Source organism: Tupaia chinensis, unplaced genomic scaffold, assembly GCF_000334495.1.
Source record: "Tupaia chinensis unplaced genomic scaffold, TupChi_1.0 Scaffold000404_1, whole genome shotgun sequence".
NCBI classification, from domain to species: domain Eukaryota; kingdom Metazoa; phylum Chordata; class Mammalia; order Scandentia; family Tupaiidae; genus Tupaia; species Tupaia belangeri.
The window spans coordinates 1,017,139-1,035,526 of record NW_006159906.1 but is presented as its reverse complement, the minus strand read 5'-3'; the positions used below and the strand labels follow the sequence as shown (position 1 = coordinate 1,035,526).

The following is an 18,388-nucleotide window of genomic DNA, read 5'->3' as shown; positions in this document are numbered from 1 at the left end:
GACAATAGCCATTATTCCAGTTTCTGGTCCCTTTTTTTTTTTCTTGTGGTTTTTTTTTTTTTGTCTTTGTTTGTTTTTTATACTTGGGGTAGTTTTTTTGGGTGTTTTTTGTTTTGTTTTGCTGTGAACCCATTTTCTTTGTCCACCTTTTACAGAGAACAAGTTCTTCACCTTCACCTAAAACCTGCCCTCTACTAGATTTTCTGGGTCACAAACAAAGCAGAGAATCCACAGGGGGAAGTAGGCAGTGGGCTAGTCCGAGTCTTCCTCCCCTGCAGAGCACTAGCTCTCAGTGTTCTGTTTGGATTACTAGGTCAGGCGTTCTGGGAGACAGGAAAGGGTTGGTAAAAAGGGCTTTGGTACTTAGGAATATTTTATTGTTAGAATTACTTGCCTGTAAGTAAGTGATCTTATAAGATCTAAAGTGATGGTGAAATATAATGAATGAGTACACGGTGACATGCAGCTGTATATAATTAAGTACTGAACATAAGCTAAAAGCAGCAAGCTTGTGGGGGGATTCCCATAGGGCATGTGCGCTCTCTGGAGCGAGACAGAGAGAGTGAGAAATCACCCCTTGGGGGGATGGCCCACGCCTCGTCTCCCCCATCCTCTCAGGATTTTGGGCATGCCCACACATGTGCCTGGCATAATTTTCAAGCCACTGGGCCCAGGACTCAAACCATGGTTAGCCAGTTGGGACTCTAGCAACCTTAACCACCTACTGGCCACAGCAATAAAAATTTTAATTTATATGGGATAGGTATAGCCTGTAGATAGTGATTCCCTTTGTTTTCTTTCTTTTTTCTTTTTGGTCTATTTATTAAGTGGCTAGACTAAACCAAAATCAAAATATTATTTAAGTGTATTTCTTGCATGAACAAGAGAGAGAGACAGAGAGATAAACAGCAGCCCCCACAGGATTTCAGTGCTGCCATCCATCCTGAGCCTCAGCCAGCTAGGATCATGGGCAGGTGCATGCCTGGTGTACGTGGAGGTCTCTAGACACAGACCTGGAGCCCTCCTGTGGGGTCACCGACGGTCACAGACGGCCGGTGTCATCTGCCAGCCCCAGCGACTCTGTTTTTCATTTAGAAATGCGATTTCTAGCGAGTGCTGCTTTATGCCCCTGTCTCCTGGTAGCCAGAGTTCGAAGGTTATGCAGATTGTGTCCTGACTGGATTTGGACCTTGCTGCCTCTGAAAGTGCACCGGTGCGCTGTGGAAGCTCCCAGAAGCATCTGCTGGTGCTTCCCTTGCGGGATTTGTACTTTGTATCTCACTCAGCTGCCGAGTCACTGGACAAGTTGGAACTGCTAGCCTTATGCAAGTTTGCTTTGAAAAAAAGGAAGTCAGCCAGCAGGTGGCCTAGTGGGTGAAGGCAGCTGGGTCCCACATGGCCGACTGTCCTTTGAGTCCTGGATCCCATGGCTTGAATTTCAACACACCACATTCCTGTCCCTGAAGTCCTTACAGGAGGCAGAGGTGGAGGAGAGGGGATAGCAGTGTGACCATGACCCATGACGGGAGTGCTTTCTCCTTTTCTCTTTCTCTTCTTTCTCTCCAGTGATCGCACACACCTGCTGGAAAAGCTACCCAAAAAAGTAGTAAAGTCATCTTTACATCTTGGTTTAGTCTAGTCGCTTGAGTAGATTGAGACCATAGCAGTTTTCAGAGATGATACCTGTCTGATCAGAGAGGAATGTAGTCCCCAGCCGTGGTGCCACACAGCATCCCCTGGCAGCCATCCACATGAGATGTTGTGGGCTGGTGCAGGCCGTCTGCAGGAGATGGAAGGCCCTGGCAGGAGGCCCTGCAGGCTGTTGGGCAGCTCCCTCAACAGAGACAGCTCTGCAGAGCAGCCGTGAGCGGGAGGTTGAGAGAGGCTTCCTAGGCCTGCAGCAGGGCACAGAGCCTGCTGGAGCTGTCTTCCAAGAGCACGGCCTGGAGTCCGACATGGCCGAAGGCTCAGCTAATGTTCCTCAGGGACCTCCAGCTCCTTAGGGGAAGATAGAACAGGTCAGCTTTATTTCCAGGGTGAGCAAGAAATGCTCAGAGGTTTCGCTTGGCTTTTAATTAAAGAGATTACAGTTCTAGAGTGCATGGTCTCAAAAGCATGAAAGACTAAAAACTTGAAACTAGCTTATTAGAGAACATTAAGCTGCTTGGCTTGGGGTGTGAGATCTGCTAGCAAAGTTCCCCTTTTTATTTAGGCAGAAAATATATACTGAAGATGTGGCTTTCGGAGCATCCGCTTTCCCACCTCAGTACCTGTCTTCAGGGATAACCCTTCACCCGTACGCCTTTTCCCCTTACACCCTCGCGTCGGTCCCAGATGGCGGCCCAGTGCCTGGCTCGCAGTACAGCTACAGCCAGCCCAGCGGTTACCACGGACTTCAAGCAGCACAGCCCCGAAACGAGCATGCCTGCCCCCTCCGCCAGGAAACAAAGGCTCTGACTAAGGTGGGTGGACGTGGTGGTTTCGTGGGACCATCTTGAGTTGGTTGCTTTAGCATTTAAAATGTAACGAGTTGGTCAGTTTATGATGATATTTAAGCGTTATCTTTGGTATTTAAAATCAGTTTTAAAAATGATTGAATTTCGAATAGTTCCTAATTGGCTATTTTTAAGCCTTTCTCGTAATGGTAGTGTTCTTATTTCATATGGCTTTTCAATTTTTCCTGCAGAAAAAAACCTATGTTGAGAAAAAGACATGTGATGAACCAAAGTTGGACAGTGCAAGGGCTGATGGGACTACGTCATCTGCGATCAGGTCATCTAAAGGTTCACACCACTTGCCCGTTGAGAACAGTTTGAAGTCAGGTAAAAATAGCACACTGTCCAGTATCATGCTCCCAGAAGCACTGCTGTCATCTGGGTGGCTGTTTTTGCAGGCTGCTCCAAGAGTGAGACCTGGAGCCCAGCGCAGCTGCTACGGCGGGCTTCCCGTGCGGGGCTGGAGGCCTGTCCTTACAGGCAGAAGGCCATGGGACGGCACCTGCTGTGTGGGCTCGATCTTCCCTGATCCCGTCAGAGTCTGGTTTTATGAGTGAAAAGCTTTTCTGAGGTCACCCAGCAAATAGGTGACAGCCACAGCTTCAACGTAGATCCTTAAAAGCAGTTCACAGCTATATCCTTCGTACTATATTTTGTCCATGTCCACTTCTTCCTTTTAAAAAAAAATTTTATTTTGTTTATTATTATTTAATTTGCTATAGAACCCATGTTCTCATCAGAGAGAGAGAGAGAGAAGAAAGTGAAAAAGCAAGCCACCAAGTCCAGGACTTGAACTATGGTTGGCCATGTGGGAGTCTAGCACCTTAGCCACTGTGCCACCTGCTAGCCCCAACCATGGCCATGTCCATTTCTTAGGAGAGGTTTTTCTATAGGGTGCATGCACTTGCCAGAAAGACAGAGACAAAAAGCAAGAAATCACCCCCCAGGTGGGATGGCCACGCCGCAGTCCCTTCTCCTCCATTCTCCTCTTGGGCATGCACGCACACACTCCCGGTGTGAGTTGAAGCCCCTGGGTCCAGGACTCAAACCACGGTTGACTACATGGGAGTCCAGCGACATAGCCATTACGCTAACTGCTGGTCCCAAGGCAGGGTCTTGCTATGTCACGATCTTCATCCCTCTTGAGATAGCCAGGACTATAGGTGTGAGCCACCATGTCCAGCTGTTGGGGTAGGCCAGGACTCAGGCCCAGGCCTCCCATATGACCTCAGCTTGCCAAGTAGCAGTGTCAGTTAGCATGTGCTACTGCAGTTGGGCCTTGACTGTAGTTTAGTTGCCACTCCACACAGTATTGAGCCTGTAATTACTCAGACGATACTGTTTTTATTCATGCCATAAGTCACATCTGCTCTAGGCATGAAAACTCCCATTCATGTTTAGCTGAGAGAGATTCTTGGTGGTGTCTTTTACTTTTTCCTGTGGATTGTTCACAACTGCAGTTTGGTCACAGATTTCACCTGTTTACGTAATGACTAAAAGCTGTCATGACAGCATTCTTCCCGGGAGGAGTTTACTAGTTCATTTACATATACACCTATAGTACTTGGCATATATATTTCCCCTTTCCATTGACTTCACTTCCATGCCATCTGGCTTACGCGAACATGAAGGGACGATGTGATGCTTCACACAGTAACTCAGCCTCGTTTGCATTTAAGGAGAGAGGTGCAAAGTAAGTGGTGAGTTTCACATCACCTGCCTTCCGCCAGTGTGTGCCAACAGGCTGGGCCAGCCCCATGGCCTAGAGCTCAAGGAGCCAGATCCCACATGGCCAACTATGCAGTTCAAATCCCAGCCCCAGTGGCTTGAAAAACACCAGACGTGTGCCTGCGTGCACAAAATCTAAATGAAGGGGAGGAGAAGGGATTGGATGTGACCATGCCCCATTGTTCTCCCTCTGTTTTTTTTGTTTTTTCTCTCTCTCTCTGCCTCTTTCTGGCAAGTGTACTTGTCCTCTGGCAAATAAAACAAAAATATATCCCAACAGACGTGAGGAAGATGAAACTTACGTTCTTGTAAATTTAAGACTTACAGGAAATTTGTTAGTGTCCCTTTAAATTTGCAGAACTCTAAAATGTATTCAGTATGTTAAGAATAATGAAAATGCCCAGGTGTGTAAATAGGTTAAGATGATTATTCTATCAACTTTAGAATTACTCCTAAAATTTGTAGTGCATTTTGATTTTGCAGTGTGATGGCCCAACCTGATTGGCTGATACTTCTGGTCATTTATGTTTTACACTATCAGGAGGAGGGTTAACACTAGTAAGAGGATTTTTTCTTTTTTTTAAGTCTCTTATAAATAGAGAGGGAGGGTGGGAGGCAGGTACCCTGATGGGCTTCGTGCTGTAACCTTCCCCCAGCCCTGCAGCCAACCAAGATCATGGGCACGGAGTGTTCAGGTAGACCTGGGCTGTGAACCCAGGGCTTCCCAGCACTGTGCACTGCTCCCACCACCCGCCTACTGTGGCTGGCGTTTGGATATTTTGACAGCTCGCCGCGTCAGTAGCAGCAGCAGCAGCTTCCCTACTCTGCAGTTTAATCTTGGGTACCAGTCGGCAGCTGGTATCTTGGTTTTCACTCCTACTTTAACTCTGTAATTACAGATGGTTCTAAACGAACAGATAGGAAATCCAGAATCACTGCAAAAAGTGGGTCTACCTCCAAGCCTGAGTTTGAGTTTACCAGGTTGGATTTCCCTGAACTGCAGGGTCCTGAGGACGAGAGTATATCAGAAATACGAAAGCACCCCAAGTGGGGACCTGTCCCTTCTGCCTCGCCTGGCATTTCTCTTCTGGGAGAAGTGGGAAAGCCACCTGCAGTGTTACCAGAGGTGAGTGGAGGGGGTTCTCTCTCTGCCCTCAGTATACCTTTCGGTCCTAGCATTTGAGTCCTGGCGCAGGCTGTTAGGAGGTGGGAGGGAGGCCTTCAGCTTGCACCGTGTTTACAATGACTACCTCTGTGTTTTACACGGTTTACAGGGAGGCTGTAACAGTGAGGCTGGGGCAGCTGTTCTTATTTTTCCCACTTGCTCTAGAGGGAGTGTTTTGGGCATACATGTGCACACGCCCAGTGTATTTCTCAAGCCAGCAGGTCCAGGACAAACTGCACGGTCAACGATATGGGGCCCAGCTGCCTAAACCACCACACCTGATGGGAACAGGCAGTGCTACGTGGTAGCTAACAGGATATGTCTCAGAAGGGAAAGGTTCTAGCAGTCTAGCTGTTCTGACAGCCCATTTAGACACAGCACTCTAGCATCACACTCTGTCAGCTTTCTTCCATACAGAGAGAAAGACAACAAATGGCAGTGGGGCCGGCCCTGCCACCTAATGGTGAGGGAGTCAAATCCCACGAGGCCGGTCATCGTCCAAACCTAGGCCCCAGTGGCTTAGAGAAAAGAAAAAAACATATATATACACATACACATACATACATACCGGGAATCCACAGGTGGAGTAGCAGTTATGTTACTGGACTCCTACATGGCCGACCACGGTTCGAGTCCCAGACCCAGTGGCTTGAAACTCAAGCCAGGCATGTGTGCATACATGCCCAAGATTCCAGGAATGGAATGGAGGAGCAGGGATTGTGGCCATGTCCCCTAGGGGTGACTTCTCATTTTTCTCTCACTGTCACTGTCTGTCTCTCGCCCAAAAGCACATGTGCCTTAAGGCAAAAACCTTTGAAAAGAACCAAGCATGCCAGGGGCATGTGCTTCACAATCTGATAGGATGGAAAAGTGAAGAAGAGAGTGCAGCACGACCAGGCCTCAGCCAGGGAGCTTCTGTCTCTCTGGTGGGTGCATGCACCCTCTGGCAGTTAAAAAAGAAAAAGAAAAAGAGCCCTAAACTACATAGTATAACCTCCATCTGTCTAGTCAATGACATAGCAGCTTCAGCAGAGGTTATTGTAATAGGTCCTGGTAATTTGCTGCTCACTAAGTTTAAATTATGCTATATTCAGCATTAGTCTCAAAGTTTTAGTCCAACAACTTCAGACATTTTCCTTCAGGAGGATTCATTTGAAACTTTGGGGGAAAAATGGTATCGGGTTAGTAGTTCCTAAAATGGCTTCTTGACAGATTTTCCTGCAGGGAGAAGTACGGGTACGAAAGCAAAGAAAAGGAGGAAGAGAACAAAACAAAACTTAGCCAATCCCTTACCTTCTGAGTTGAGGAAGTATTTGCTCCCTGCCCTAGAGCTGCTAGGTGCCGGAGACACAGTGCTGAGGGCTCCGTGGTAGTGTCCTTCCCCGGGGCACCTCCACTGCTGTAGAGCGTGCTGACTCAGAGCTGGGCACGGCCACACTCCCATCTCGCAGCTGTGAGGCTGCTGCCCAGCCCCAGCTGAGTGCACGGTGAGGGACGCGGTGGCCCTCCTCTTGAACATGTACCATCTTGAGGACACCGCACAGAAGTGGGATGGCACGGAGAGTGCGACCGGTGCTGTGTGTCAGCGTACCCTTTTGGATATGTGTGTTAGGTTTTGAGCAGGAGGTCTGTTCCGTGCATTTATGGGAAAACACGGACGCGCTTACTGCCTTACATGTTTACACTTTTGAATTATGTGTGAGCTTTTTTCCCTTCTCTTAAAAATTTATTTTGGGGACCTGCAGTTGGCGTAATGGCTATGTTGCCGGACTCTTCATATAGTCAACCATGGTTCAAGTCCTGGACCCGGCAGCTTAAACTCACATCAGGCGCGTTGTGTGTGCCTAAGATTTCAAGAGGAGAATGGAGGAGGAGGGATGCTGATTTCTCGCTTTGTGGCTCGCTCTCTCTCTGTCTTTCTGGCAAGCACATGTGCCCTATAGCAAAAACCTCTCTAAAAAAAAATTATTTTAGAAGTTTATTCATTTATTTCTTCCGTGAGAAATAAACAGGCAACCCCAAAAGGGTCCTCCAGCCACCATCCAGCTCCAGGCTCAGCCAGCTGGGACCCCAGGCTGTGAGTCTAGCTGAGCGTCATCCTAGGTTGCCCAGAGATGTGAGCCCAGGGCCTCCCTGTGGGCTGTGTTACTGCTGTGCCTCTGTCTTCTCTTCCTTTTAAAAGAAACCTTTTTATCCTGATTATATTACTGTCTCTGTGAACAACAAAAATACTAAGGAAGAAAAGAAGATAGAATTCCTTGTAATTGTACAATCAAGGGGAAACTATGCCTAGCACTTACCCTTTTTTTTTTTCAGGTTCATTTTCCTAATTTCTTCCATGAATCAGAGAGACAGAGTATTCCCAGCAGGGTCTTTTTATTGTAGTCTACCCCTAGCCTCAGCCAGTCCCAGGTCATAGGCACATGCGGGCCCAGTGTACTCGGGGTCCTGGCTGGGACCTGGGACCCTTCAGTGTGGGCTAGCCTTACAGAGCAGTGCATTTGCCATAGCCCAGACCCTTACTCTTTTTAAAAAGATTTTTGCCATGGGGCATGTGCGTTCTGGCGGGGGTGAGTGCGAAATCACTCTCTTGGGAGATGGTCATGCCACAGTCCCTTCTCTGTTCTCCTCTTAGGATTTTGGGTGTGCAGGTACATGCACCTGGTGTATTTTTTAAGCTGCTTGGTCTGGGACTTGAGTAGCCGAGTCAGCCATGTGGGAGTCCAGCACATCAACCTCTACACTACCTGCTCTCCCTCCTTTTCATTTTTAATTGTATGTTGTGGAAATTGAATGAAGGTTTTCAGTTTGTGATTATACATATGTATATCTTTTTTAAAGAAAGGTTTTTGCTGTAGGGCACATATACAATAGGCCAGAGACACACAGAAAAGAGAGAAAGTGAAAAATCACCCCTGGGGAGATGACCACACTGCACTCCCTTCTTCTCCATTCTCTGAGGATTTTGAGCATGCACGCGTCTGGCGTGAGTTTCCAGCCGCCAGGTCCAGGACTAGAATCGCAGTCAGCCATGTGACAGTCCAGCAACGTAATCATTATGCCATCTGCTGGTCCCACCAACATGATTTGAAAGTTACAGTGCTCCTGTATGAATGTAGAAGCCATCCTTCGCTACACCCACTTAGCAAAGTCCAAACAACCCAGTAAAACACCTGTGAAGACAACACACACTAGCCCACGATGCATGCTCCCTTTATGGAAACAAAGCTCGCTCACACGTTGAACGTAAGGCTGCTCATGACACTGCGTGGTGGGGCAAGCTGATGAGTTCACACACGAGCCCATTAAGCAGATGATCAATTTCAAATCATTTTTTAAAAGATTTTTTGCTATAGGGCATGTGCACTTGCCAGAGAAAGACAGAGATGGAAAGTGAGAAATCAGCTTCCCCTGGAGGGCCACACTGCAATCCCTCCTTTGCTGTCTCTCCTTCCTGGATTTTGGGCATGCGTGCACATACACCAAGGGTATTTTTCTGACTGCCAGGTCCAGGACAAACCATGCTGTCAGCCATGTGGGATGAAGTACCTTAACCACCTTGCCACCTGCTGGCCCAAAATAATTGTTAAAGTTCATAGGCTTCACAAATGTATCCATTTATCATTTCATTACTTCCACATTTGGTATACAAAGTAAAAGTATTACAATATGCCTGCTCTTTTGGTAAATCTAACTTTTACGTTTAGTCCAAACAAGTTTTTAAGAATTCAGACAGTTTGAACACCCAGCCTGGTTGGCCTGAAAACGCACTGGGCACGCATTTTCCTAGGATCTCAAGGAAGGCTTGAGGAAGGGGATCATGTGTGACTGACCCTGCGGAAGGTTTCCTTTTAAGAGAGATGCTTGCTGTAGAATGTGTGCACTCACCAGAGAGACAGAAAGTGAGAAATCACCCAGGGGCATGCCCACGACCCCCTCTCCTCCATCCTCCTCTCATGATTTTGGCCACACACGAACATGCACCCGGCATGAGTTTCAAGCCCGCAGGTCTGGGACCCACACTGCAGTTGGCCATGTGGCAGTTGAGCGACGTAACCGTTACGCCATCTGCTGGTCCCAAAAGTGCTTTTTATCTTTTTTTCCTCCCTTCCTCCTCATCTCCCTCTCTCCATCTTTCTTACGTTCTCTCTCTCCCTCCCTCTCTCTCTCTCTCTCTGTGTGTGTGTGTGTGTGTGTGTCTTTCATGTGCTCTGCCTGTGCTATCATGAATGGAGAAAAATACAGAGTGGTTATACTGCAGGCACAGGTAGAGGTATACTTAGACTGTAGCCAACGTGTGATGATTCTTTTGTTGAAGACTGTAACTGCTCACTTTATGTATATATTTGGGCTTTTTTTTTTTTTTTAATTTTTGCCATAGGGCATGTGTGCGCTCCAGAGAGAGACACAGACAGTGAGAGAAAAATGATAAACAAACTCTCCAAGGGGTGTGGCTATGCCACAATCCCTTCTTCATTTTCCTCCTGGGCTTTCGGGCATACACACATACATGGTGTGATTTTCAAGCCACTGGGTCTGGAACTCGAACCACAGTAACCCATGCAGGAATCTAGTGCCTTGACCACTAAGCCACCTGCTGACCCCTATTTTTAGACATTTTTTTATTAGCATATATTTCCTAGATATTTTTGTAATGGCAAGGAAGCTATATTTAAAAATTAAATGATTACTTTTAACTTGAAATAGCGATAACTGTGTCAGCCATTTTTATAAAAGTACTTATAGGCATTATTTTTTAGAGCATTTTCAGGTTCACAAAAATTAAGAGACAGAAATTTCCCGTGGACCCTGCCCACACATACACATAGCCTTCCCCCCGTTTTCAGCGCTCTGCATTTGAACAGTAGATAACTTTTGTTAAAACTGATGGGTCTGCACTGACGTTTCACTGTCACCCAGGGCCCCATAGTTCACGTGGGTTGCCACTTGCTGTGTGTGCTCTCTGGGCTTGCCCAGGTGTGTGAGGGTGTGTGCCTGGCAGTGCCTTACTGTGCAGTCCTCTGCTCTGAAGTCCTCCGTGCTCTGCCCCCTCCCTCCCCCAGCTCCTGCCGACAGCTTGTCATCTGGCTGTCTCCACAGCTTGGCCTTTTCCAGAACGTCGTCTAGATGGAATCACACTGTATTTCGTCTTTTCGGATGGCTTCTTTCATTGAGTAATGTGTATTTAAGTTTCCTCCACGTCTATTTTTTTTTTAGAGGTTTTTGCCTTAGGGAGCATGTACTTGCCAGAAAGAAAGAGAGAGACAGAGATAGTGAGAGGGAAAGTAGGAAATCCCCTGGGAATCCCCTGTGGCTCTGCCACAGTCCCTTCTCTTCCATTCTCCTCCCGGGATTGCGGGCACACACGCATATGCACCTGGTGTGAGTTTCAAGCCACTGGGACTGGGACTTGAACCATGGCCAGCCATGTGAGAGTCCTGTTACATGACCACTGTGCCGTCTGCTAGTCCCCCCACCTTTTATTTTAAGAATTATGTATCGGGGCCAGTCTGCATCTCGCCGGCAGTGAACGAGGAGCTCCTCGCACTGCCCGCCCTCACTGGTGCTTGGTGGTGTCTTTGTTCTGGGTTGTAACAGGTGTGCAGTGAGAGGTGTCTTGTGTTAACTTGCAGCTCTCTGGTGACATCTGATATGTTTGTTTTTTAGGGTGAAATGGTGAAAAAAAAAAATTCAAATGAATCTGTAATTGATAATGCTTCCACCAGTTCCCCTTCGTGTACAAGAGGTAAGAGTGACTACAGAACATTTTTAAGATGAGTCACGTTTCCTAAGTTCATGTTTAACTCCAGTATAATTAAAGTGTTTTTTCTCAGAAAGCCGTAAGTTAGCTAATCTTGTTGATCACCTAACATCAGGGCTAGTTTAGGAAATTAAGTTAGAGCCTTTGTATCTGTGCACAAGGAGTATATAGTGAGAGGTAAGATTCTAAATACCCACTTGAGTAAGAAATTTCATGAACTCGGAAGTTTTTGGTCTCAGGAACCCCTAATATTCATTGGTATAAGAATTGAGAGCCCTAGAGAGCCTAGAGAAAATGTCTTGTCTTGCTTTACATTTTTACAACCTTTTAACATCTAGCCCCTAGAGGTGCTTTGGCACTCTGTCTCACTGTGCATGCCATGCCGCCCTGGGAAATGCCACGCCACACGCATGGAACACAATGCTTTTGGACTATTCGCTGTCTCACTGTCCACACCATGCTGCCCCGGGAAATGCCACGCCACCTCATGGAACACAATGCTTTTGGACTATCAGGAAAACGGTTTGACTCCATGGTCCCCGGAAGGGTCCTGGGAGCCTCCAGGCACACTGGGATGGATCACTGTCCCCTGTCCTGTCCGGGCCAAGAAGTAACATATGCAGAGAGAGCTCAGTAGCGCTGGCTTTTAAAATGTTTCTAGTAACTTGCCACAACAGAAGACATCTTGACAGAATTACTCCAGACGTATTCGTAGGTGTGTTTCTTCTGTGTTTTGATGTTGGCACAGACGAGGTGTAAGACCTTCCTCTAGGAGCTGCTCTGAGGACGTGTGCTCTGCCGTGGTCAGAGCTGTCTCCCTGGAGGTGTCCTCTTGTTCTGTCTGCGTGTAGAGTTTCATGGGTACCTAAGAAGGAGGTGGCTGTGTGCGTACCCCTGTTCTGAGAGAGAGAGAATACCCAGTTACTGTCCTAGCCGAAGTCTCGTGCTCTTTGACCTGTGATGTTAAAGTGCACATCGGGTTAGCAGGGCCAAAATTGATCTCTAGCTCGTTAATTGTGTCTGTTTGCTATGTGGAGATTGCCATGGATCACTGTTTTAACTAAAACTGTTGTTTGTCTGGCCACTCCAAGTTAAAAGACCAGCTTCTAAGAAGCTCAGTTATGGGGAGAAAATGCAGCAGGCATGCTCCAAGAGGAAGAGCAGCTTAGCAGCTGCGTAGCATCTAGGAGTAGCCTCACGCAGCTGTCCCTGAGCAGTCACCTCCTGTCCCGCGGCCGCAGTCACTGAGGCGTCCTCTTACTGCTGAGGTTGTTCACCGTTTTGGTTATCTTTGAGCAGAGTTGTCTTGGACACCAATGGGTTATGTTGTTCGGCAGACATTACCTACAGGACTGTCACCAGCCCCTAAAAATGTTCCTTCCACGATAAACGTAAAGACAGTTGCTTCGGCAGCAGATCCTAAAAGTGTTGGTATGTCATCATCTGAACTTTCATCTTCGGACCCCTCCTGCAGCAGAGAGAAGCACCCCGGCCACCCGACTAAAAAGGTACGTGCGCACTGCTGGGGACAGAGGGTCGGAAGGCGGACGCCAGAGGCCGGCAGAGCAGGGAGGGCGGGGTTCCCTGCTAATAGGTCCAGAGCGTTGGTTTCACAGGAGGGAGAGCATCCTGGAAGTGGGGTGACAGTTGCACAAAGATTTACTACTGCTGAAGCCTGTGCTTAAAAACAGCTACGGTGCATTTCCCGTCGTATGTGCTGTACCACAGGAAGGGCTGGGAGAAAGTAGCGCATTTTAATTGTGCTGCATTTTAATTGTGCTGTACCCTTGTGTAGTCTTTCTATTGACTTATTTATTTTTGCCCCAGGTCCTAATTGTCAGCACGTTTTATTTCATACTGTAGTCACTGTCATCTGAGTTTGTGGTATTTGCACCTTGAAAACGGAATAGGATGACAGTCAAGGGGTACAGGGATAGCTTTCACACTTGCATGTTTCAGACCCTGGTTTTCGATTATCTGTGGCCACTTTGAATTCTTGGAGGCTCAGGTGCCGGCTTGCGTGCGTGCTCTGGGTCTTCCTGTGTTACAGGTGCCCACCCTGCCCTCCTCTGTCTGTGGGCGTAGGTGGCTTCACCAGTGGTGGTAGCAAATAATGTATTCCACATTATGTGATACACTAATCAATGTTTGTCATTGATTTTTGGCTGGCTGCAGTGAATCTAATTGCAGTTTATTATTATAATAAGACATTCCAGAATATTTTTTTCCTCTTAAATTCAAATAATTTTAGATTGTCCTTTGTAATTTGTTTGTTTGTTTGCCGTAAGGCGTTGGCGCTCACAAAGACAGAGAGGGAGTTGCGAGCACTCTCCAGGGCGATGGCCACGATGCAGTCTGCTCCTCTCTTACCCTCAGAGTTTCGGGCGTGTGCCCACACAAACACTGGATCCGAGACTTGAACTGTGGAGGTGGCCACTGTGCCACCTGCTGGCCCTTAAATTGTCATTTTTATTGTCCCTAGATCCAGTTCTTCAAGAAACTGTGTTACTGGTCTAGAATCATTGGAATGATAGTCATCATAATGTCTTTTCCTTCAAAAACTGGATACTGTGCAGTTTTACTAGGGAAGTGGCAGGTGTAACACAGAGATCCAGGTGTGGGTAGGCCCTCTCGGCCACATCCCTGGCTTCCCACCCCTCAGAAAAGCCTTTGTTAGCAGTCTGTACACATCCTTCCTGAGGCTCATGAAAATATAAGCAAATAGAAGTTTCTGGGGTTTTGTTTGTTTATTTGTTTGAAACAAAATAAGATCAGGCTACCTCCGTGGCTTGGTGGTGAAGGCAGCCAGATCCCACATGGCCGACACAAGTCTGAGTAGCAGATCTGGTGGCTTGAGAAACATGCCAGGTGCTTGTGTGAGCGTGCCCAAAATTCCAAACGGAGGGAGGGACAGAGAAGGGGTTGCAGTGTGAATGTGCCATGGGAAATGCATTCTCCTCCCCCTCTCTCTGTGTGACTCTGGCGAGTTCGTGCTCCCCCAGCAAGAAACCAAAATGTGATCTTTCTACATGTTACTCTTAATGCTTGTGTTTTTCTTTTAACAAAATGTGGAGGCCAGCCCCTCCAGGTTAGTAAGTGAACGCTCTCTCGTAGCTGCAGAGGTTTTACTTTTGGAAGGTAAGTCCCCACTGGGAGAGAGCAGAGCCTACAGCCTTCAAAGGCCCCTGCCCTTCCAGAGCCTGCCTTCTGACGGAGGCGCCTGACGACGTGCAGGACTTGCTCTGTAGATGAGCGTCCTGAAGAGGAAGCCAAGCCCATCCCAGGATCGATGAGGGCGTAGGTGGGGGACTTAAGAAATGAGGGAGCAGAAATCCAGGCCCGAGTGTGGAGCGTGAAGGCCCTGAGGCCAAAGCACATTTGAGCTGGTTGAGGAAAGGCCAAGGCAAAGGGGCTGTGGGAGGAGTGAGGCCAAATTCAGGAGGCGCCGACGGGGACCGGTATCTGTGCTCTGGGCTCTCAGGGCTGGCCGACTTGCAGGCACTGGAGCTGGCCATGCTGGCAGAAAGGGCTCGCCCGGGTTTAGGACAAGAGCACGGGCACTTGTCACTGGCATCGTCAACACCACCGTGGCCACCTTGAGCCGAAGACTGGGTTACGTGCCAGTCCACCGGTTTCAAAAGGATTTGGGCGTTAGAAGATTTTAACAGCTTTTTTTCCCTTCAGAATTATTCTACTAAAGGCTAGTTCTTTAGAAAATTGGGGTTCAGGGGCCTAACCAAGCAAACTGCCGTGCCTTTACACAGCTCGGTATCTTCAGTTTGCTCTGATGCATGAGGTTAAATATTCTGTGGAATGCCCTGAACACTGACATATTTTGCACTGTTTTTTCCTAGTCCAAAGTTTCACAAGGTGGCGACCTTGAACAAAATGAAACCTCAAGAAGGAATAAGAAAAAGAAGGAGAAGTCTAAACCGAAATATGAAACCCTGACAGTGCAGGAGCCGCCCAGGATTGAAGTACATTTACATTTTATACTTGCTCTGTGTGATACCGTAATGGGTCTTCGTAGTAAAAACGTGGGCTCATACTGGTTCCTACATGGAAGTCTCGCGCTTGAGTTTTAACCCTCAGCTTCCTAGTTCTGAAGGGAGTAGTGGTCACCCCCTTCAACTCTTCCTTTTGGCTCAGTACACATTTGAATGAACGAATGACCTGGAGACGAAACTGCTTGTGTCGGGATTGAGTAGTCTGCGTGCGCGGTACTAATACTTCCCTCAGTTGTCTTCACCCCTTTTTGTTTCTTGCTTAGAATGCTGGCTTTTGCAGGGTCTCTTTCTATTCAGAAATCTTTAAAGCACCTTACCCTAGAGTGAAGGGTAGAATTCTTTTACTCCTGTAAGGCCCTGGTCAGGAGAATCCTGGGACCTTCCAGGAAGGCTCTTCAGTTGTCGCCCTCCGTTACTCCCAGAATGTCTGTGGGCTCTGAGCCAGCCCTGTCTGACTTCCCTTCTCAGGGACTTGGTAACAGTTTTCCCACTCCGCCCTGCCAACCTCAGGCAGCCTGGCTGCTCGTGTGGACAGAGGCCTCCTAGATGAGCTGCCCGGGTCCAGCTTTGGATCAGGCCCAGGGCACTCCCCCAGCCGGTGGGAGAGCAGTTCCCAAGGCCTGGGACATCCCTGTGGCAACAGCTGCCGGAGGCCTACCGCCGTGGTAGAGTGCCATGGCTCAAGGAGCGAGTGATGCCTGTTTCAGGGTCTCGCTTCCCTTGTAATGCTTCTCAAAGCACCTGAAGTAGTGAAAGTGCCACAGCATATTCTAAAGAGGTCTGAAACGTTTTAGCAGGCTCGTGGCCTCTGTCTCTGTCACTAGCCTCTGACAAGCATGAATTATGACACTCGCAGGTACACAATCTGCACGTGATAGTCTCTCTGATGAAAAACGTCTCTTGAAGAACAAGCACTGGACTAGCTCAGGCCCCAGTGGCTTGAGGTCAGTTCTGCAGACCCCTCTGATGTGCCCAGACTGTCAGCGGCACTTCATCTTTTTCTAGGAGGGGCTATTAGACTGTGGTCTTGAAGTTTGATCCAACAGTGAAATAAAACAGCCCTTATGTTAGAGTGTTTGGGGGCTGTTTTGTATCACCTCTGAGAAGTTTTACGGGGCCTTAATGTAAGCAGGGAGAGATTGCTTTCAGCATGTGCGTGTCCTGCTGACTAACGAGGAGCTAAAGGGCTGTGTGGTTCACTTAGGACGCCGAGGAGTTCCCCAACCTGGCAGTTGCATCTGAGAGAAGAGACAGAGTAGATGCACCGAAATTTCAGCCCACACAGAACCCACAGGTAACTTTTAGGTTGGAAGCACGGTTGCTTTAGGCTTAACTTTTCTGGCTGAACTAAACTCTTGGGAAAAATTGCTTTCCAGGTCCTGTACCCGCATGTTTTTGAACCGAGACAGGTGGTTTTGTTCTGTCATTCCTTCATGGGAGGACTGTATCCCGTGCGTTGCAACGAGGATTACTCTTAAACCAAAGCCGTTTGTCACTGTATAGTATGTACAGGCAGCATGTATGCCCCGTACAGTGTGTACGCACAGCCTGTGTGCCCCGTGCAGTGTGTACGCACAGCCTGTGTGCCCCGTGCAGTGTGTACGCACAGCCTGTGTGCCCCGTGCAGTGTGTACGCACAGCGTGTGTGCCCCGTGCAGTGTGTACGCACAGCGTGTGTGCCCCGTGCAGTGTGTAAGGACAGCGTGTGTGCCCCGTGCAGTGTGTACGCACAGCCTGTGTGCCCCGTGCAGTGGTGACCCCCAGCCTGTGTGCCCCGTGCAGTGTGTACGCACAGCCTGTGTGCCCCGTGCAGTGTGTACGCACAGCCTGTGTGCCCCGTGCAGTGTGTACGCACAGCCTGTGTGCCCCGTGCAGTGTGTAAGGGCAGTGTGTATATCCCGTGCAGTGTGTATGGACAGTATATATACCTCTGTATAGTGTGGTAACTACCTGGCTATGTCTGGGAGCAGGAGGACCAACTGCCTTCTGACTTCAGTTAAAAAAATAATTGACTTGGTTTATGTAGAAAACGTAAGAATTCCTTTGTGAGGCTGTAACGCCTGACAGAAGAAAAATATGAGACACCAACAGTTCAAATCCGGCCAAAACAGAAGGCAAAGGGAGGTGATTCTTTCTGCACACCATTCCACCCATTCCCCTGGGGAGTGGGTTCAGGAGCAGCCTTGTGATTTGCAGTTAGTTTGTGCATTTGCATACTTTGGGCCATTTAGTCTCTAAAATGTTTACTGATATTTTATCTTTTGAGGAGAGTAGATTGGGGCCAGCAGATAGCATGGTGGTTAAAGCACTGGATTCCCACATAGCCAGCTGTGGTTCAAGTCCCAGAGGCAGCGGCTTAAAAATCACACGGGCTGTGTGTGCCTAAAATCCTGTGAGGAGAATGGAGGAGAAAGGATTGTGGTGAGGCCATCTCCCCTGGGGGGTGATTCCTCATTTTCCCTCTCTGTCTCTCTCTCTGGCAAGCACACATGCCCTATGGCAAAAACCTTAAAAAAGGGGGGGGCGGCGATTATTTTCTCATTTATGAAAAATAAAATTCTGGGAACCAGCAGTTAGCGTAATGGCTATGTCGCTGGACTCCTACGTAGTCGACCACGGTTCACGCCCCAGACCCGGTGGCTTAGAACTCAGGCCAGGCGCGTGTGCGTGCGTGCCCAAGAACCCAAGAGGAGAATGGAGGAGAAGGGATTGCGGCGTGACCATCCCCTCTCGGGGGTGATTTCTCACTTTCTGTCTCTATGTCTCTCTCTGTCTGTCTGGCAAGCGCACGCGCCCTATAGTGAAAACCTCTCCAAAAAAAATAAATAAATAAAATAAAATTCTAAACTCTTGTGCAAATGGATTTCCGGTTCTCACGTTACAGATCTGCCCATCTTCCATTCCCACAGCAGGTCTCTGTCCGCGTTTGTCCACTTGGTGCTCTCCCCAGGTGCAGCCCTCAGCCAGGGCTCTTTGGCATCAGGGAAGAAGACACTGGCGGGGACTAGGAATGGAGTTGCTGACACAGATGGGACATCAGCCTTTTGATGTATCATGGGGTTTTCTCCTGCCCAAGTCACAGCTATTCAGCATGTGTTTAAAGTACAGCAAACTTCGGGCCTTCATTTACTCTTCTCCTGCCAGGTGTGATTTGGGCTTGTGTAGACCCTTGATGGTATCACTAATTTTGTGGCTCATTCGATCACGTAGGTTGGAGAGAGAATAGTGCTAA

General features: G+C 48.2%; 1 protein-coding gene across 3 annotated transcripts in view; it reads left to right on the top strand.

Moving 5' to 3' along the window:
* The window catches only part of SECISBP2 (SECIS binding protein 2), a gene marked incomplete at its 5' end in the record, with an annotated part of 50,713 nt that overhangs the window by 12,890 nt on the left and 19,435 nt on the right, over nt 1-18,388 (top strand). For 2 of the 3 annotated variants that reach the window (XM_006154344.2, XM_014590099.2), the window contains 7 exon segments: nt 2,213-2,462; nt 2,687-2,822; nt 5,123-5,349; nt 11,056-11,134; nt 12,449-12,657; nt 15,004-15,126; nt 16,361-16,450. In XM_006154344.2, the coding sequence (XP_006154406.2) occupies nt 2,213-2,462; nt 2,687-2,822; nt 5,123-5,349; nt 11,056-11,134; nt 12,449-12,657; nt 15,004-15,126; nt 16,361-16,450 (1,114 nt within the window). 3 annotated transcript variants of the gene reach the window in all.